This window comes from Phlebotomus argentipes, unplaced genomic scaffold (assembly GCF_947086385.1).
Source record: "Phlebotomus argentipes unplaced genomic scaffold, Phlebotomus argentipes genome assembly contig_15, whole genome shotgun sequence".
Classification (NCBI taxonomy): domain Eukaryota; kingdom Metazoa; phylum Arthropoda; class Insecta; order Diptera; family Psychodidae; genus Phlebotomus; species Phlebotomus argentipes.
The window spans coordinates 6,253,033-6,273,998 of NW_026776181.1; the positions used below are offsets into that span (position 1 = coordinate 6,253,033).

The 20,966-nt window shown below is 44.5% G+C and overlaps 2 protein-coding genes across 2 annotated transcripts; both read right to left on the reverse strand.

The window, feature by feature from the left end:
* Positions 1-388: 388 nt before the first annotated feature.
* Positions 389-2,371, reverse strand: LOC132263017 (cytochrome P450 4g1-like). The gene is made up of 5 exons (XM_059762558.1): positions 2,161-2,371; positions 1,636-2,092; positions 1,152-1,576; positions 683-1,090; positions 389-617 (listed from the first exon to the last, which is right to left on the reverse strand). The coding sequence occupies exons 1-5, from the start codon at positions 2,369-2,371 to the stop codon at positions 439-441; spliced, it is 1,680 nt and encodes a 559-aa protein (XP_059618541.1). The 3' UTR covers positions 389-438.
* A 9,623-nt stretch (positions 2,372-11,994) lies between these two features.
* Positions 11,995-13,133, reverse strand: LOC132262391 (achaete-scute complex protein T8). The gene is made up of 2 exons (XM_059761662.1): positions 12,843-13,133; positions 11,995-12,762 (listed from the first exon to the last, which is right to left on the reverse strand). Exons 1-2 carry the CDS (start codon positions 13,131-13,133, stop codon positions 11,995-11,997), a joined length of 1,059 nt encoding a protein of 352 aa, XP_059617645.1.
* Positions 13,134-20,966: the final 7,833 nt, after the last annotated feature.

Genomic DNA, 20,966 nt, shown 5'->3' on the forward strand with positions numbered 1-20,966 from the left:
CATATTAATTGCGCTTGGAGTCAAATTCGATCACCTCAGAAGTGTACGCAGTTACGGGGAATTGACACAATACCGTAATTGCTGAATTACTTAAGACAATCAATTAACATTGCGTGAATTTCTATGGCAATTTGTCACCTGTTCGCTTCAAATTCTTCTAATTCTGCTAGAGAAATTTTTAACCTTTTCAAGGTGAAGAGAGTTACACGGACTTTTAATTTGAATCCCTATTTTGCTCTCTTTTCCACACCACGCGAGACGATCTCCCAGGGCGAATGATCTATTAGAGGTTGCTGAAACACTTAAGTTATCCTCATTACCACTAACGACACGTTAATTACCATTGAGGAGGCGATTAAATGAATAGATATTTAATTGCGATAGTGCCTTATAATGATTATTTTACAGAGATATTGCAATAAAATCGTTCACAGTGAATCACTTGGCGGACGCTGCGTTCTGCCGCGGCTCGATCTCCAGCCTGAAGCCGTCGGCTCTCTTGAGAATGATGTCGCCCTGGAGCTGGAAGTCTTCCTCCGTGAGATTGGATTTGAGGTGGAAATTCCGAACAATGGTTGAGAGAAGCACCTTCAGCTTGAGCATGGCGAACTTTCGGCCTGAAAGGCAAAGAGTGCCATTAGATATCCGAAAGATTTGCAGGAATTTTAGCTCGATCACTGACCAACACAGCTTCTGGGTCCGGCTGAGAAGGGGATGAAGCTGTAATAGTGGCGGTTTTGGGTTCGTTCGGGCAGGAAATTGTCTGGATCGAAGACAAGTGGATTTTTGTACACGTCCTTTCGTCGATGGACCAGAAAAGTACCAATGACGACTGTGGCGCCTTTGGGGATCACATGACCTCCAGTGACGATCTTCACGTCCTCATTGACCTGCCTGGCAATGATAGGGACTGGCGGATAGAGTCGCAGGGACTCCAGAATCACTCTCTCCAAATACTTCATCTCAACTGTGTCGGCAAAGGTGGCGAAACGATTAGAGTCTCCGAAAATTGCCTTCTGCTCCTGATAAACCTTCTCCTGGATATCCTTGTGAATGGCCAACAAACACAGGCAGAAACTGGATCCAGCAGCTAAAAGTGTGCGAACACAGCTGTGATTTGAAGCCTAAAACACCCTTGAAATCCCTTTTACCTGTTGTGTCGTGACCTTCGAACATGATCGTGTCGACTTCTTCCTTGATTTCAGAGTCCGAAATGTGGGATCCTGAGTAAGCGGTCTCGATCATGAGATCCAGAAAAGCCAATCTTCTCTTCTCGCCCACGTCATTTTCATCCTGCTCATCCAGATCGTCTCTCAAGCCCTTCTTTGGCGACGAAGCGACAACAGCTTCTGCAGTCTTCGGGTTGTTGATGATCTCCTCCAAGGATGGTTTCGGTAGATTTCCTTCTTCGGCATTTTTCTGGAAGTTCTTCTTCTTGTCCTGGAACACTCTGGTCGTCAGACCATGAATTGTTCCCAAGTACTTTTCCTGATCTTGCTTGGTTTTGGTGAAATAGAAGATCGGATCGTATCGCAAGTCGATCTTGTAGTGCCTTTGGTGAATAATGTCGCACATCCTGCAAGAGAGTGCTTATCTGAGATTCTTACCTGTGAAGGTTGGTGTTTGGGAACCTACTTCATGACCGCCATGGCATATTCGAACCCATCGTGGTCCTGAGATGACCTGGCAGTTCCCATTGCCGTCTCCAGGAGGATGTCAACCGTGACTTCGCTCATATACTCGTGGACGTCGAACACCTTACCCCGTTCCTTGGTCATTCTGTCCACAACAGCCCTGCTGTTGCTGTTGAAGACATTGACGAACGTCTTCAGCACGTTCTGATGGAAGGCCGGAGCAATGATCTTGCGATGACTTCGCCACTTCTCGCCCGAACTGATCAAGAGTCCGTCGCCGAGCCACGGCTTGAAGAAGCGATACTCATCAGACTTCTGAAGATGAACGTTGCTGTTGAGGATGATCTCAATGTCGTCAGGATGCATGAGCACAACGACGAGTTTGTTGCCGAAGAATACTCTCGCGATATCTCCATTTCCATACACATCGGCGAGTCTTGTGGCCAACTTGAAGATTTCTGCACGACGATAAGGGATTACGTTAGGGTTAATCTTCAAATTGCACATTCTGTTCTCGCTCGGGAACCTTCATTCTGAAATCCTATGGCAATGTGAGCGTTGCCGAAGAACGGAATTGGCGGCGGTCCTGGAATCTTCGATCCCAGCTGGAAAATCCTTGTATTCCTCTCGTAGAAGTAGTAAGCTAGGGCTACAAGGGATCCAATCAAGATGGGAACTGTCATGAGTCCCAGAGAGTAAATCCATGGATGCTGAATGATCGTCTCTTCCACCCCCATTTTTTCACTCTTTCACTTTTTCCTGCACGCACTGAAAGTCCCTTCAAATCACCAAACTCGCCACGGAAGATTGTCTTTGGGGTTTGCAAAAATCGGCACGAGTTGACTGACTGTCGAAATGTTTGAGGCGGTGGTATTTATAGTGAAGTTGGAATTATTGGGGAGAATATGGTGATTTCTGACAGTCACAGGGGTCACTCGTGGGTCAGAGAATATTTTCAGTTCTGTCCATGAGCTGGTCATCGATATCCGTTATAGTTACCAAAAAAGATCCAAGACGTGTTAATGCTCAAGTCTCGCGGCACATTACGCGGCATAAATTCAAATTTCACGTATAATAATTCATAAAGACAATAGAGTCAATGATTCGTGACCTTATCATGCATGCCAGTTGAGTGACGAAAGCAGGAGACTTGTTGAAAGTGTCAGTCAAGCCACAATAGAAATATTTCAATGTGAATCGACGAATGCATTCTTATTTCATTAGTAAATGCCTAAATTTGCCAAATTTCCATCCAAATTCGGTCAATGTCTTTCCCCCAAAAAGTCGATGAGAATTATTTTAATTTGATATTGGCATAATTTTGCGACATGGCTTAGGAATTTCCATATGCGAAATTTCAAACTTCCAATACATATTTGGTCATTATCACTGAATGAAGTTTGTGAATTAATTTCTGACACACAATTCTGACCATTCCTAACCTTGTTCCTAACCAATGTTAAATGATAATTGGCATTTCCTAGTTAGTTAGATAGTTTTGTATAAAACATCTCTCAATTTCAAGCACTATGAAAAGGATACTAATTCTCAATCCAGTCCGTGAAGTTTTTTGCAAACAATTAAGGCTCTTTTGATGTCCCAATTGGACGTGAAATCTATTTGAGAACGAAATGACCATCATTTTTAAGGGCTCTGATGGCATTTTGTGATGAAGTTGGCAAGAAAACTCAGCAAGTGTACATAAAAACACTTAATTATCCCGCAAGAGATCGGTATCGCCATTGAACTTTGCCGTGTTTCTCAGCAGAAATTAATTGCACTATAAAGCGCTTCCCATGCAGAGAACATCGATCAGGGGAGTTGGCGAGGGTTGAGTTGTACGACTTGGCGATGCGCATGCTTGAGACGACTTGCGTAAGTCATTTGCAATATCGCGCCCATGTTAGGGGAGATGGCGAGACGTTTGGAGGCACACACGACTGACACGCGACCTGTCTTCCTGCTTCTCCGTCAGCCGAGGTACAAAATCCGCCCACTTCCTCTCGCTCCGGCACTGAAATCCGACCCTTCGCAGACCCCAGAGCACTTGTCTAGCTCAAGAGTGCTCGCATTTGGCGCGCGATGTCGTCCTAATTAGCATAGCTATTCTCCAACTCTCTCAGCGTGTCTTTGTGAGACTTTTTTGTGCCACTCTTCAGCTCCTTGATCACTCCTTTGATCGCACTGATGAGGGTGAGAGCGTCTTTATCCGCGTGGCATCGCGCTCGGGAGTCAGAAATGTCCCGCATCAGGTCAGAATGTGCGCCACTCCATCACTGGCTTTTGAAATTCTCTTAGAGATTTCCAGCAGGGTTGAAAATTTCTCCCCCGGAATGCGAGAGTGCCTGTCGAGAAATCGGTGGCGCGCAACTAATTCCAGGAAAGCAGCTCCTGCTGAGGACACATTGTCCTGCCGAAGGACCCCTTTTCCAAAAAATCCCATCGATTGGACCGCTTCTATTCTTCGTCCAGCATCAATTTGTGCCCGCATGACATCGTCCAGTCAATGGAAATGTATCAAAATATTGTAATAGCGCAGAGAGTGTCGTAAATAAAGATATTCCGACATGGGAAGCCGGTTAAATTAATTAACTTCTTCGCGCCCACACTTTCGAGAGCGACTTCAATTTGTCCATCGTTTCATCTTAAGCGGATTTTCTCGATTCTTAGCATTCTCACAGTGACAGTGATCTTGGAAATGCGGTGAATCTGTTCAGTGAATCTCCAGAGAAGCCAATTTCAATTGCCCCAATCAATGAACATGTTTAGAAGTTATGCTTCCTGTTCTGCATATCGCAGAGTTCGCGGCAAAGGCAATTCGTGATGAATTGTCGTGCAAATTGAGTGATAATCGCTGCGAGATAAACATCCTCTCAGCTTCATTAGCCACACTGTCCGAAGTTGTGTGGGAATCCTTGGCGAGCAGAGGGTGATTGTCCCTCAAATATCTCCATCTGTCTCTTCTCACGGAAACCTCTAATCAATGATGGTTCAATTAGGACAGCATTATGCCAGCGCTGAATTGTTCTGCGTCATGCAATAATTCTCCCAATCGACTTCCACCCTTCGGACCTTTTTTTCGGTTACATTCTCTCCGCACTAACGCATTTTCTCCATCCATAATTGGCGCAATATAAATTAATTGTGGTTTAGTTTGGCCTCCCTGATGGGTCTCTGATTGCACGGCGAGAGGAAGTTTCGGGGAATTCTTCTGACTTGGTTAAACAAGAAGTGCGGAGGAGAAAAAAATCAAGAAACACAAACTTCCTGCCACTTCTGGTTTTCGTATCGAGTTTCAAAACTCATCTTCACTCCTGTGAATTCGCCCCGAATGGGAGAATATATCGAACTTGTCTCTCCCTCGAGGCCCGAAGCTGGTGTCTGCAAAAACTGTTAGGGGTGGTTTTCTCATGGGCACCAAGAGAAGCGTGGAAATTCTAGGGTGACTGACGAGGCGAAACCGAAAGGATACCAAACAATAGAATGGACAGGAGACTGAAGAAAAAGAGTAAATAATTTCCCAGATATGTTTATTGCATATAGACTGCGAGGGACAAAAACACTCTTTCAACCTTGTTTACCACGGAAGAAAACACACATCGAGAAAACGTTGGTCGCGCGTGTTGTAGAAATTTATCGTAATATCCGGAAGTGAGGCATTTTTTGCCGAATATTGGCTGAAATGATTCATTTATGAATAAATCGTGTTGTTGAGAATGGAATATTTTGCTGTGTTTTCCCTGCAAAGGCTCGAAAATCCAGCAAAAATGCAGCCAAATTGGTATCATATTAGACCCCAAACTTACATTTGAACTCCACATAGACTTATGTTTTTGCGATGTTAAATAAGAAGGATTGAGATGGTTTTTAATCCGTCCAAAAGAGGATCTCTTTTCCCCCAAAATTTAGTATCTAAGAAGAATTATTACAATTCTATGAATCTCTGATAGTGAATGAGCACTAAATAAAATTTAAATTTAATTACTTGCTAGAGTGATTCAGGCCTCTCTCCACCCGCGATCCTGAAACCGGAGAGCGAAGGCACCAGCCGCACTGCCACGAGACTTGAGATTGTGAAAAGAGATCTCTTTGTCTGTCACATCATTTGATGCTCTCAATGGATTTTGCATATGCGAGCGTCTCGGGTTCACGGCGAGTCCCGCACACATTATTCATAGTCACAGGGCAGGAGCGACTCATTAGGCCGAAAGGAGGTCTTGAGGTGCGGTTTTTTTGCCTCCCTCCTCGTGTGCCGTCTTGCAGCGAGAAACCATATGCGAAATTGGAGGCAGAGCCACGCTCGAGTGCGGCAACAACACATGTGATCTGATGGCGAGGGTGCTCTCGAGACACAGGTAATATTGAGGCCGAACAAAGGCCGCACAGACTCCACAAGAGATGTCCACCGAGCTGTGATTGTGCACAGTTGGAGTTCAATGTACAATTAGTTGTCATCTATTTGCACGTTGGTCGCGTTTGTCGCCGTGGAGCTCATGAAATGGGGGAATTTATTCAAGTGGCGCGCACACGATCACAAGAAATCCCACTCGAGGACGCGGTGCAATTGGCGTTGGCCGTGTGCATATTTCATGGACCAGTAGCAATTCAATTCACTTCCGCTCCCTTCATTCATTTTACATTCCCTGGGCAAAAACGCGCCTCTTCTGCGCTGGCAATAACTGACGATTGAGATGAATGAGCAAAAAATCACACCGTGAATCTAAATAACAATAAAAACAGTGCTCAGCCAGCGATCACTCGCCCAGAGATCAGAGTTGCGAGAGTGCCAGAAGCTGGGAGAATCCTGCCAAGAGCACTCCTAATCTGCCCCGGCTTTCGCGCCAATTACCAACTCTGTGCTCGATCATGACTCGATTGCGCGCGAGATGATCTATAAAAGAGGGATATTAAATTGAATTTAGGATGCAATTTGCAAACGAACACTCACAGCTTTATAATATCCTCACATTCTGCCCTCTTCAGGGGGGTCATTAGGCGTGTAATGAGAGCGGTAATGTGGCCTCCATCGTCTCAATCTGCGCGCATCTTCACACCTTGTTTGGCGGATACGCCGTGGCGATTCGATAGGCAAAGCCACCAATTTGGGGCTCTTTAGACTTTGGAGCTCATTAGAAATCGATTTACGACCCATTCGCGCTGAGAGAGTGTAAATCAGGGAGTTGCCGCGTAACGAGATTTGGCTGGCAAAAAAGGACTCTTTTGGGAGGCAGATTGAGGTGTTTCCCTGAGCGTGAAGATGAAAAGACGAGTGCAGCTCTTGCGCCAATCAATCGTGGCAATTAAGTGTGCAATCCCAAAGTGAGTCCAATTATCTGGACGCACGGGGTGAAGTCGATGGGAAAAAAGTGGACCAAGTGTAATAAGATGTCTGTGACTTTTTACGCACTGAGACAGAGTCCTCCTGTGACTGGAATACCAGATGTGAGACGTGTGCAACGACCTGTGGCTCTTGGGAACCTCTCGATGCGTCTGAACGGGGAAAAAATGGTTACTAGATATCCACAAGTTGGGCATCACCCTCCTCAGACATTCCTCCATATGCAATTAATTTGTGCCATATGGAAAAGTGTGTCTGCTCACATGAAAATTTTCACCACTCTTTCGAAAGCATCTCTCTTGTGCAATGCTATAAAAATTATCCTCTCGCCACTTGAGTTGTAGCATTTTCTCCCGGAGAATTTGCACATAAAAATTTGTAGTGGATGAGATAAGTTGAATCTCAAGCAGACGATCTCTCAATAAAATCTGGAGTGGCTCAGAAATGCTGAGGCGCTCTTGAGTGATCGTCGAGGGTGGAGAATGGGAATGGAATATCAAACATTCAACACGTGTGGATCGTTTTTCATCCCTCGTCTCTTTGCACGGCACATTCATAAAGGGACATGCTTTTGCGTAGCAGACACTCCAAAATAGACTCACTCGTAAAAGCATTTTCGCCATCGTGCACGCTTTTTTCCCGAGAAGAGGGTGACTCGAGAGGATGGGAACTTCTTGCACTGGAAGACGAAATCAATGTCTTGCATTCCGAAGCTGTGCAGAGAGTGACTGAACGTCTCTGCGTTGCCAGGACAGATGAAGGACTCTCTATATAGTATTAATTAGGGTTATTCCTCTGACAATATTGCAAACGATGGAGCAATTCTGAATCACACACAGATATGTTAATACTTTTTTTTTGCCGTTTCACAACTTTATTTACAAACTGTCCGAGGACATTCAGTAAATGTAATCACATAGGGGAACATCACAATGTTATAGTGGAAATGAACAGCCAATGCTGACATTACCATGAAAAACTCACTAAATTTATAATACTTATAAATCTGGGATCCAACGAGACGGAAGGTCAAGAGGATCGACACGTTTAAGGCGCCGGTATCTCCTGGTGGTAGGCAGGTGAGCGGCAAGGGTATAAGGATGGACTTCCAGTTGGTGGATATAGCGGGGGCTGAGCCGTAGGATTTGCTGTTTGACATTCAGGACTTGAAGATCTCTATGGATAACTTCGTTGGTCACATACCAGTCAGCGTTTGCTAATCTCCGCAAAACTTTAGACTGGTAGCATTGAAGCATATTTAAATTGGTCTCGCTGGCAGAGCCCCAAATCTGGATACCGTAGGTCCAGATTGGAACAATCATGGCCTTGTAGAGCATCACTTTAGAATGCAGAGACACACTCGATCTCTTACCGACGAGCCAATAAAGGGAGCTCATTTTCAGCTTCATCTGCTGGATTTTCGCTTTGATGTGGCTTTTCCATGTGAGTCGCTTGTCTAGATGAAGGCCAAGGTACTTGACTTCAGGTTTCTGAGGAATAGTCACGTTGTTAATGCTGACTTTTGGGCAATGTTAATACTTCAAACATGAAAAAATTTATAACATTCGAAATGAATAAGGAAAAAGTGCTTTTCTCGCTAAAACAATGTTTTAGAGGTTTAAACAAGATTCCACAATGTGTAAGAGAGGAAAATTGGTGAAATTTGCCTAAATCATTAAAATTCAAGTAAATATTTAGTAAATCTACGATAAAAAGAATTTACAGCAAATATCCTTCATGTTTATGCCTCAAAATGAGAGTCACAATGACGGATTGATCCATTTTTGCAAGATATTTGCAGATTCAAATCTGTTATTCTGCTTTTTACTCATTCAATGAAACAACTTTTGGAGGTTGTGTTAATATTAATACATTCGGGCGATATAAAATGGTTTAATACATGTGGACCAGAATAGCAAATAACACAAGTGGTGAATATTTTCACACAATCGTCATTTTGAATCTTGTATGTGTGTAAAGTCGCATAGATTGTCCTGAATTTGAGAAGAGTTCGTGCCCTAAATCTCAGCTCTGGAGCGTTCGTCATCAGCGGATATTGAATTTGTTGGAGTTGTGCTCTCAATTTTTGAGAAGACCAAATGTTTCTCGCATCAGTTGTGAATAAATGTGACATATGGAGAAAACATTTCAAAATTTTCATATTTCCAATCTCCCTTTTTTCCCATTTCAGCCTCACACACCAACAATTCCCCATCCATCTAACCTGTTTGTAGTGTTTTTCGTGCACTTCTTGTGCCGTGTTTGTCGACTTTTAAAAGCCCGGAAGTGCAATTTTTCCACACTTGAGCACTGAATCAATATCGAGGTGGAGTTATTATGGAAATTAAGACATTGAAGCATCGAATATTAACACATAAAATTGCATTCGGCGGTTTAATTTCAGTGCAAATTCTGTCTGATCCGCCTTTTGGCACCCAAATCACTTCCCATGGTGCGCCTGAATTGCCAGGAAGAGTAACGCACATTCTCGCGGCCGTTTTTCACACTCGAGAGGCTGGAACTCGAGTGTGCACAAAAAGGGACCTCCAGGAGCGGTGAAAAAGGTCCAAAATGATATGCGCATGTAATTAAAATCCCGGGCCGAGTCCTTTTTCCTCAAACATCAACTCATGCGTGAAAGGGAGTGGAATTTGCATTTCATGCTCACTGCTGGCGCACAAAAAGCCGCCCCACGCCGACAAATGGGGTCGAGCACATGAGTAAATCACGCATTTCTCACCAGCAGTTCTGGACGCATCGTGAGCGACACGATGGGAATTGCTCCCCTGAGGGATGATGTGAACGTGTAAATAAATAATTTACTGTGCGCGAACTCGGCGGTGAGTTTTTCTCTTTTGACGGTTTTCCCATCGAGGGTTGAGCAATCTTCGGGAGGCGAGGCGCACATCAAATTGACCCCGAGGATGATCTCTGTGTGCTTCTTGAAGATTTTCGGCTCTTGTGGATTCTGCTGAGATGCTGAAAATGGCATTTTTAAAGGCACTGGCGATATAAAGTTTGGACAAAACAGCAAATCATCCGACGAGGAAGTTTCTTCTCTACTTCCTCAGCGCTATTTTTCTGCCACTTGAGTCGACCTCTCACCGTTACACAAAAATTCACTGTATAATTGATTTATTGCACAATGCATCGATTGTAGCGGAATGATAATGAGGCGCTGATTCAGCAATGAAGTAAAAGTGCTTAGGCCTACCCGCTAATGTAAGCGGTAAATTGTTGCCATTGTAAAAATTGGGTCATCGAATTGAAAGGCGATGCGAAGAAGGAAATTTTTCATAGAATTGATTTGTGGAAAAATGGGGCCGAAGGTATGAAAGCCGCTCTCACTGAAAATCGGTCCCTTTAACATCTCTGCGCTGGGCGCAAAAAAAGGGATATTCTCTTCACGTGATCGATTCATCGGTTATTTAAGAAAACAGGATCTCACGTGTGTGTGCGCCGAGGGGTTGAGGAGAGAGAAAACGAGAAAACGCCCTTCTCTCAGGCCTCAGCCAAAGGAGTTCCGAGGGAATGACATGGTTAATGTCCTCAATTTCATTCCAAAACTGTCTCACATGGCGAAATCTCACGTCATTTGTGCAAGTTCGTCAGCACCCCAACTTTCAGGTACTTTCCAAGGAGTTGCATGCGATCTGGATTCGCTCTGCTGCACGTGAAATTCCCACGATCTGAGGGATCTTCCTCAAATGGGGCGATTAAGGGAATTTTCTCCGAAATCAAGGCTCATATTGTATGCAAGAGGACGGTATGAATATTAATGCTGAGATAGATCGAGATGGGACATCCTGAATACAAGACACCTTTGTTGCTCACGGGACAACCCGAGAGAGAGGTAGATTTTTCTCCCGGCCCAGCTGAGATGACCTTTTGTCCCTGACGAGGGTCTCCCATTGATCTTTCGTGGATGAAAGTGAAAAATCTAACGGAATTTGCTGCCTAACGAACTCTCGAGCGACCTTTCGGCACAGAGAGAGAGACTTTCTCATAAGAAAATTTCTCAATCTGTGGCTGTGAGAATTTCCCTTCTGATCGCAACTGTGGACTTAACCTGGATGGAAAACAGGCGACACGGAGTTCAAGGCATCCAGACGTCCCGTGAGGTTAAAAGTGGCAACAAAAGAGGCTGCAAGTTGCGTAACGAGTCCGGAAGATCACAGAAGAATTCCATTAAGAACCCATTCTAGCGAACTTGTTCCTCGCCATGAACTCTCTTTGACTCAAAACCCCGAGAGAGAGAGATGAATAACGTCTGGCTTGACGGGTCCTTTTCAGCTCCACTCGCAGCTCTAACCTTGTGTGTCAGCGCATGATTCTTATTGTGCACTTATTTCTATCGCCCTCCATGGCGAAATACGCATAAAGGTGAGATTGTAGAAAAAACTTCTCCAACTGAGCACCGCGAACTTCACGCAGGCAATCGCGCTTTGATATTCTTCACAAGTCATTGGGGAAGATTTATTCAAAACCTTGCTTCAAGACATTTGAAGATATGATTTGTGAATCTAAGCAAAGAGCCCAGCGAACACATTTACCTGAGATTTCCACTGTGCTCAAAGATCAGCGCGCAAAAGCGCTTGGCTTAGATCAAATCTATCGTTGAATTAAATACATTTTGCGATCCACATTGAATTGCGTGGAGTAAACTTACCGCACTTTCCGCTGCTCAATTTTCTCGCTGGGCAAAATTTGTGGGTAAGTAAAACGAGTTCAAATGCAAATGGACGCGTGGAAGTCACCAAAAGTTGAGTGATAACGAGTCAAATTCGAGTATGTAAAAATAATTGTATATTTTAGACTTAATTACTTGGTCATACAGTCACTTATGTATGTAAATTTATCTTTAGACACCTTATGCCTAATCTACATTAACATGGGCACTCATTTCGGCGAACACTTTGCCTTTCGCTATGCGTGTTCGATTATGGCGATCTTGGGTATAAATAAATAGGCAATTATGCTACTAATGGGGGATATATTTGCATAGACTCGCGCCGGAATCCTCTAGGCGGCCTCCTCGGGGCGCTGGTGATCCCACCAGTCAATGGCCTCGATCATGCTCTCCTCGGACACGTCGTTGTCCAGCAGATCCTCGTCGTCGCGCAGCTCCGCCTTGAGCGTGAGGGTGGCCGCGTAGTTGGCGGGGATGAACTCCTCGCAGGACGCGGCGGGCTGCGAGGGGGACGGCGGAAAGTGGCCCGTGTCGCGCTTGAGTCTCAAGGCACCATCGGCAGGTGAGAGCGACGATTGCCCACTGAAGGCGCCCGGTGAAACTGATGCAGGTGTTGCGATATGGATGGGATCGTTAATGTACTCGAGGCCCAAGTGTGGCGGAATGACGGTGATGGGCTGCACGTTCTCCTCGTTCTCCAGCACATAGGGTGACTCCACGAGGAGCTGGTACGTGCTCGTGCCCGGGATACGGATGTACTGCGCCCCATTGATGCTGGTGATGTCCGGCAGGGGGTAGGAGACCAGCGTGGGCTCCTCCTCCAGCACTGAGGACGTGGAGAAGCCGCCGCCGCAGTCCGAGAGCGGCGGCGACGTGGACAGCAGCGAGGAGTCGCACTGGAAGTTGAAGGACTGATTGGAGTCGCACGAGGAGTCGAGCGAGAGCAGCTTCTCCAGGCTGCGGATGTACTCCACGGCCATTCGCAGAGTCTCCACTTTGCTGAGCTTCTTGGAAGCTCCGCGCCCATTCCCAGCCGCCTCGAAAGCCTCAGCGACCTCGTCAGGGATGTGCTGTCGCAGCGCCGCAAAGCCATTGTTCACCTGCGATTGCAAATTGCACATAATGAACTTCTTGTGCATTTCATTAAAGACACTGAGAGGAAAATTGCGACTTTTCTCACCTGTTTCACGCGGTTCCTCTCGCGGGCGTTCCTCTTGGCCACGGCCAGAGGCTGAGGGGCGCCTTTGGACTTCGCCACGGCTTCCGGTGAGCCCTTGATCCTCTTCACCGGCCGGCACTCGTTCGTGACCAGCACGATGTTGGTGTTGTTGGATTCTGCGAGCGGCAGAGTTTTTGACTTTTTTCTCACTATCACATTTTCACGCTTCGGGCAGGCCTTGATGATGGCACTGTCGCCCATCCTCAGAACAGTCTCCGGCTGGGTCATCACATAGGTCACACTTGTCGCCATTCTGCACTCAATCGCACACGAAAGTCACCGCTGTGTCACAGAGTTCATTATCACAAATATTATGCCGTTGCCGGCAATTCACGAGTCCATTTCTTTGCTCTCTTTCTTGACACTCTGGCACGGAAGAGAGAGGATTCTTCACATGATCACTGATCACTGAGAGCGTGTGAATAGCTGAACTGCGGTAGACAAAGAGGCTCAACTGTCTGGATGGTCCAAAAGAAGTGGCTGGCAGCTGCTGGCTCGAGCAATTGAGTCGCGTGCCCGCTGTCTGGAGTGCACGAATGGCTCAAATAAAATAAAACTACTTCACTATTTACGCAAAAGTCGAACCTGGAAATATTACATTTATTCCACTACACACGCAACGCCACTATATCACTGTGAAATACAAGAAAGACTCCTCCCTTATGTGCACTCACTCTTCCTTCTTCACCCCTCGTCATCCCTTCCCGGCCTTCGATATCATGAGATCGCAATGCGCCTGTATTGAGAAATGATCCCTTTTCGCTTCGCCAGGAACTTTACCTTTGCGAGGGGCTCTTAAGCGAAGCCTTCACGCATAGATCCTGCTGGCTTTGCCTAGAATGAAGAGGAAAAGTGTGCAATTTTGTGTTCCCGCAATATATTTAACTTTGCAGCATTGATTAGCCCCTCACCTTTCCCGCTCATTCTCACACGGCTGATCACAAGTTCTGTTCGCGGGTAAAATTCACAGAGAGTCGAGGGGAAAATTGAATTCTTCCCTCCAGAGTTTACCGTTGAGCTGTGCAGAGTTTCCATGGAGGGTAACAATTGTGCGCACGCACACAGAGCCGATCGTAGGGGATCAAAAAGCAGGACATGTAACTGAATTTATGTGCCAAATATGCTGTACATAAAAATACGATCTCTCATGCGAGTAGGAAATTCATTTACCTGCGCAATAAAAGGCCCAAGGTTGTCTCTTTCACTTTGTGGCAGTGTGAAAAAGATGGGATGAATTAAATTTTGAGGTAATTCTCTTCCATCGCACTGTTATTGTCTGGCAAGACGTTTTTCTTTCGGCCGGAGGTATTTGAATTTTCCACTCCTTGGGCACATTTAAAGGCGCACAGACACAAGAATGGTGAGATTTGTGAGCATTTCTCGAAGACATCTGAGCCTCATGCCTGTTCCCATATGTTCGATTTTTTTCCTGCCCAAATGTTCCTCGAGCCGAAAATTCTCATGGGACACAGACAGGCACTCAATGGCCATAAATGATTTTTGACACCTCGAAGAAAACACATCCACTTCTGTTTCATGTTCTCCTCGAACCCCAAAAAGGATCTGTTTGTCGTCGAGACATGACAATTTTTCCATCTCCTTTTGGCGCAATTTGCTTGCGCTCGCGCGCTCTTCCAGGGAATTTTCCACGCGCGGGTCATCTGGCGGAAACTGTTTCAGGGACATTTAATGGAAAACAAGTCCCATCAACCCCGTCATTTCATTCTTTAAAATCCCATCACGGCCTTTGTTGTGCAAATCATTGAATAACATGCTCGTGATTCACAATTTTCAGGGGTGCAAGAATTTTTTCGCATTGTTCCCGCAGTTTGGTCTGTATAAATTTCTGGGCTCTGTGGCTTTAGGGTTGCTGAGGGAATTTCCAGCAACCCCTACCCGAAAACCCTCGTCATCCCTGTGAATGTTGCAAATATCGCAGGAAATTCAGATGCATTTGTTCAAATTTTACACTGTCAAACGCGCAAAGTTGGTGGAGGAAAATAAAAAATCGTTCAGATTTTGTGGAAATGAACTGAAAGCAGCTGGAAGAAATACAAAATTAGTAAATAAAAAAACTTAATAATCAATTGGGAAATTGTGAGGCACATTTTCCTCTTGTTCTTCTCTTAAAAACAATCGTGTAAAAATATTTTCAAACACTTCTCAGGGATGTTTTTCCGAATTTTTGCTAACAGTGCAAAATGCATCACAGTCGCGTGGAATAAGCGTGTCAAACTCCGCCTAGATCACATCGCCAAGCTAGATTCCCGTGATCGCGTTGCGCCGCGGGAGCGAGAGCGGGACGGCGACATCCCCAAGTGAATAATCACAGCACTTCCAGCGTTTCGGAACATCTGCCTCTTCCCGAATATCGTGAACCCCCTGAGCTGCTCTCCCTCGGAAACGAGCCAGAGCCAGAGGGAGAACAGCGCGAAGGACAGCCAATGCCTGTCATAGTCAGAGAATATTAATCCCACCGATATTCGCCTTATTGCTCAATTCACAAGGCAGACAAAAAAGAGCATGAAAAATTCATCCAGAAAATTCACTGCATTAAAATAAAAGTTCCATTTATCACTAAGATTTTTCCCAACTATCCTGAATCACCAGAAACGGACCAGAGAAAGTCCCGAAAGTCGTTTTGCTTCTGGACATTTTTTGGGTTAACGATCGCAATTAACCCTTTTCGTCGTCGTAGACAAAAAAAAACATTCCTATGTATCTTTCCTGGGAAATCTAAGAGCTCTGCAAAAATTCCTCAAATTTCGTCTCGGGCCATAAAGATCGAATTTCCAGAAAGGAGGAAGTTGATCAATATTTATTTATCTTCGGCAAAAAGAAGGGAATGAGAATAATTCATCCACGAAGGAGATGAAAGGGAGAAAAAAAATACATTAAAATCCATAAAATATCCTTCAAGAAAAAGAGAGGTGAATCGATGGATTTTTCGCTCGAAAACTTGCTGAACAAATATTTTCTTATATATAACCTTCCATCATCAGGGTTCGTAAAGACACGCAACAAAGGCCGATCGAGGGAAATTCTCTCACAGATCCTGGGCGTCTGATAAAAAGATCCTCCCAAGATAAATAGCGTGATTGAAGATTTTTGCTACCTGAGCAGAAATTGTACAAGTATCGAGTTTTTGCGTCACAGAGAATCTCTTTGAAATTCGCATCACGACGAAAATACATTGGCAAAAATTGTCCTCTCGAGGGTAGAGATAAAGGAAGAAAGTCTCTCCTCTCTTCCTTGTTTACACTTCGGTTTTATGCGTGGCACATAAAATGCTTTAGGCTTAGAGAGGAAAAATATTAAATTGATTTTTTTGCTGCGCTGATCTTCCAAATTCGATCGCTCCTTGGATCGCGCTGTTCGTCAAGAAAGTGCATCGAAAAGGGAGATAAAGTAAAAGTTGCACTTCTTCTACGCGTGCAATGATTTTTAATATGGTTCGTCCAGAGTTCAAATTCACCTTAATGCCACTCATTTGCCCTAAAAATTGAAGAAAGACCGCTAATTTGGGCGTTTATCTCTCTGTTTGCATTGCACATTCTTCTAGAAGCGGCAAAAAATTGCTCCAAATTCCAAATTGAAGTTCATTGCTGGTCGATTTACCACCCAGTTAGATTCCCTGCGACTTACTGGAAAAGAGGTCCAAATGTCTGGAGGGCAATATAATTGATATCTTATTGCTGTGCAGCACTAATTCACGTGGAGTCTTAGGATGCGTTTAACAAGATCCCCCCTTAATTGATATATAATGACGGGTCCGTGCACTGACAAAGTCTGCAATTACGGCGTTTAGTCACCAATTCTCCATCGGCGTCTTATCCATCTCGTCTGCCGGAGAAGTTTGGCCCCCCAAAACGGCTCACCGGAGATAAAAACACTCTCTTGACAGTTTATACGGCATTATGATGCATAAATTGTTCATGTTAGAAATTATATCTGGGTGGGCTCGGCTCGTCGTTCTGCCTCGATGTCCTTTGATAATGCTCAACAGACAACTGACTAATGGTGAGCCATCGCGAGCCCATCGGAAGGTTGTAATTGCAGAAATCGTAAATGAAACCACCGGGTAGGATTTTTTCTGTTCGCCATTATAGCGCTAAAGGTCTACAATTGAATTTAATGACCGCACGTCTTCATCTGCATAAAAATCAACAAATTAAAAGGAGTTCAATTTGCTGAGGCAAATGCGCGGTGGAAAAAAATGGCAGAGGAAGGCAAATTATTAATTTAATGATAGCAGAAATGTCTTAATTCTACCTAAAGAGTCCACTTTTTTTTTCCTCTCTCCGCCAGCTTCTGCAAACACACGGAGAAATAATAAATTGTGCGCTCCTCTCGTGCACAGTTTTCTTTTTTTCTTCTCAAACCTCCGACACGGTCAGGGAGGGAATTCCAATCAAATGGTTAATGCCACAGAGCATGGGAATTAACATAATTTAGAGATTTTCATCGGGCACGATCTGAGCACTTTTTGTATGGCTGCCAATGAGTGTCGGAGTGACAGTGAATAAAAAAGTGCCTTTAAGACCGTCAAACGGAGGAGACGCTCTTTTGTGCTAAGCGATAATGCCCGCGTTAAAATAAATAATGAGAAGCGGGCACGCGTCGTGACTGCCAAATGCCAAAAAATTGGCTCACGCGTCAAAGGCCACGGGAGAGCAAAGCTTTTAATTGAAGCCATGGCTTACCGGAGATAATTGCGGCAATTTCCATTGCAATTTACATACAAATATGCGCCAATACCATCGCGGTGTCTCTGCATCCGAAAAGCACTTGATAACTTTTATCTCATCACTCTTGGCCGCGTCTTGAGTGTACCAGCATCGCAATTATACCGCATATTGGCGTGCCGTCCGGGCGACACGCGCAATCTCATGACCTCTGGCCACAGCAGCCCGAGATGACAATGCCGGATGAGTGATGGCGCACGGGTGCATCCGAGGGGATGGCAATTAAAGCCTCCTCTTTGACGCGGGCAATTGATTAGCGACTGATTGGATCGATGCTCCCATTGATAAGGCTGATGAGATGAGCGGCGAATGCGCATCGCAGGAATTTATTCGCGTGGCGAAGCGGGGAAAAGCGGGGACACAAGTAATAAAGATCTCTCTTGCGAAAATATCCAGAGAAAAATATTGAGGCAAAGGGACGATAATATGCAAATTTGTGAACATTAAATGATAAGTGAGTCCTAATTGAAAATTTTCGTAAATTATTCACGCATCGCAAGACTGTGAGTTGTGAATAATATGTTGAGAGATACATATTTAATTCATTTCTGTCTCTTCTGCAGTTCATACTTGTATTCATACATGAAGAAACATCGTAAAAAATTATTTATGAAGCCAAACAAGAACACTTAGATAAACTAGCAGGTTATTTTAAGAAATTGAGTTAATTAGAGATTATTACAACTTTACAGATTTCGTGTTTCACTTCGTAAAAGCTACAAATTTTTGTTGCAACTTTACGATTTTCATAGCTTAGTTTGGTGGCCGCCCGGCGGCGCTAGTGGTCTCAACAATTTGCCTTAATTTCGAACATTCTATGATCTTCAAAATTCATTGATGAATAAGAACAATTTGCCACTTAGTTTTCTTCATCTTCACACCTCATGAAATTGCATTTCCTCTAATTAAAGCCTGTCATCGCGCATTCCATTCCTTGCTGTGCGATTTCTAAGTCCGATTCTCACTTTCCGTATCAGCAATCTGAGAACAGACCAAATCTGCTGTTGAATGGATGAAGCGATAATTAATTTTTTATCTGCGCCGAGGCAAAGGAGATTGGATTTGGAAAGTTGAGACTCTGCGCGCGGCCCAAGACGACGGAAGCGCTCTCCCCTTTTCTCACCGTCACCTCAGCTTCCCCCCGAAAAAAGGCAGATCTCTTGCGCAACAGTGATACACATGCGAGAGCCTTCATAAATTATCACACGCGGCTATTTATCTTCGTTTGCTGTAAATGGGGCGATGAAATCATAATACTTGTTATTGGGTGGATGATTTATTGCTCACGAATCCCCAGCGATGGATTTTCATTTTTATTTAATTACTACTAACAAGTTTCCCCCCCTTTGGAGCCCGATCGGATTAGGTTTCATGTCGCCAGGGGTGAAGATGCACGAGAGACATTCTTAATGATCGACGATCGCACGGGAATTCTATATGGGAATTTCACTCTCGTCCTCTCGGCCAAAAGCAAATTGAGGACGCGCTCAGGAATCATTTAGCGAGAATTTGCATGGCATTTCTTATGCCCAGTGCATCGATGGCTGATTAAGTGATGCATGGAGAACCGGAATGCCATTGTTGAAGATGCCCAAGCAATTCCTACGATCCTCCGCGTTTTTTTTTCTCCTCTATGGCGAAGCGCTCTTTTGCATAATCGCCACGACACAAGAGACTTTATATATCTCAATTTGTGACTGAAACGACATTTATTAAGCGACTCCCTGTCCACCGAAACACTCCCCTGACGATGGACTTTTCGTGAACTCATTCCTCAAGAGACGCTAGAACGCCATTCGCGCTGACGGAAGGGATTCGAGCGATGGTATCGCGATCGGGGAAGCAATAAAATCTCCTTTCTATCTCTGTGATTCAATCGATAGCGACCAAAACATGCAACTTGTATCAGAAGAACAGGAAATTATGGAGTTTATTAGTGAAATACGCTTCTAGAATGATATTTTCTCACCTTCTATCGCAATAAAGATCCAATCCAACATTTTCAGATCTTCCCAGAGTCCAATAAATATTAAAAAAAAGGACGAGGCTCTTATTAGTGTCCCTTTCGAATGATGATACAGAGAAGAGCCTGAAAAATGATGGGACGAAATAATGAAATGATTGGTATTAATTTTATTTTTTCGTCAGAGAAGGCATTCGGGATATTTTGTCCTTAACAATCCACTTGTCCCAATATAAATTTCACCTTTTCGACCCTGTCTGGAGGACAAGAAATTTGGGGATTTACAGTGACACTGAGGTTATCTGGTCGTAGAATCGCTACTGCGAGCCTGTAAATTATCTCCTGTCCAAAGGCTGGTAGAAGAGCGCCGATCCTCCGAGGACATCCATCAATCAGGACACTTCTTGACATATTTATTAGTCACAGTGAATATTTTGCTGTATTTATTTCCCGGCGACAACTGACGAAGCCTCCTTTTCTTTATTGCTGAAAAGGAGTGCTTTAATGATGAGTTTCTCATATTTCCTGCAGGCAAAAGCATAAATCGAAGGAAGCGGGTAAAAAATGAGGAAGAAGGACCCCTTTTTCCACTGCGCTATCTTCTCAAATTACTCCGAATCGGGACTTAAACATGAAAATTGACACAAATTCCGGCAAAACATTGGCAAAATTCGAAAGAGATTGTAATCAAAACGGTGTCTCGGCATGTTTTTTCCTTTTGTTTCTGACCAACAATTCCTTGTCTATGCGGTGAAATCGACGAAAAGAAGATTTAGAGCACCTCTCGACGCCACAGAGTCACTCGGCGGCATTTTGCTCCTTGAGCTTCTCCTCAGGGACACGAGACACTTTCCCAATGATCATAAATACACTTGTTTTGATGTTCTTTCAGGCGTTGTTTCCTCGTAAAAATTGTGCCCAATAAAAGGCTACTTGAAGACTTTCAGCAGCTCTGCGCCAAAATTTATTGCCGATGAGATAATTTCACTGAAACATGGTGAAATGTTCCATCAACAGCGACATTTGGTTGTAATTGACGATGGCTCTTGTTCCTGGAAACTGTCTTCTCGAGTGGAGAGAGTCCCTTAAACACTTGTAGGTCCTTCTGGTCGAGGATCACGTGTCGCTGACGAGAGCAAAATAAACATCTTCCATGGCCGATCGGGGATTTCTGCAGATGACCAGGACGAAAGCGAGCCTGAGAAGTTAATTGAATTCACTGCATATCCATCATCATTTGAATTTTGTATGGAATCCCTGCTGATTCCGTATCAATTATCCTGCAATCGTATTCATAAGTTGCGTCAGAGGTCAATGATGACATTCAACTCAATATTTCATTCCCAAATCGGTGCCATTGAGCTTCGCCCTTCCTCA

What these genes read in the sequence shown, in the direction of transcription:
- LOC132263017 (XM_059762558.1), bottom strand. Translation starts at nt 2,371, where the DNA reads ATGGGGGTGGAAGAGACGATCATTCAGCATCCATGGATTTACTCTCTG. An exon ending in CATAGGATTTCAGAATGAAG is followed by an intron (nt 2,093 to 2,160) that starts GTTCCCGAGCGA and finishes ATCGTCGTGCAG; the next exon opens with AAATCTTCAAGTTGGCCACA. An exon ending in CGGACCCAGAAGCTGTGTTG is followed by an intron (nt 618 to 682) that starts GTCAGTGATCGA and finishes TTTGCCTTTCAG; the next exon opens with GCCGAAAGTTCGCCATGCTC.
- LOC132262391 (XM_059761662.1), bottom strand. Translation starts at nt 13,133, where the DNA reads ATGGCGACAAGTGTGACCTATGTGATGACCCAGCCGGAGACTGTTCTG. An exon ending in AGAGGAACCGCGTGAAACAG is followed by an intron (nt 12,763 to 12,842) that starts GTGAGAAAAGTC and finishes TTGCAATCGCAG; the next exon opens with GTGAACAATGGCTTTGCGGC.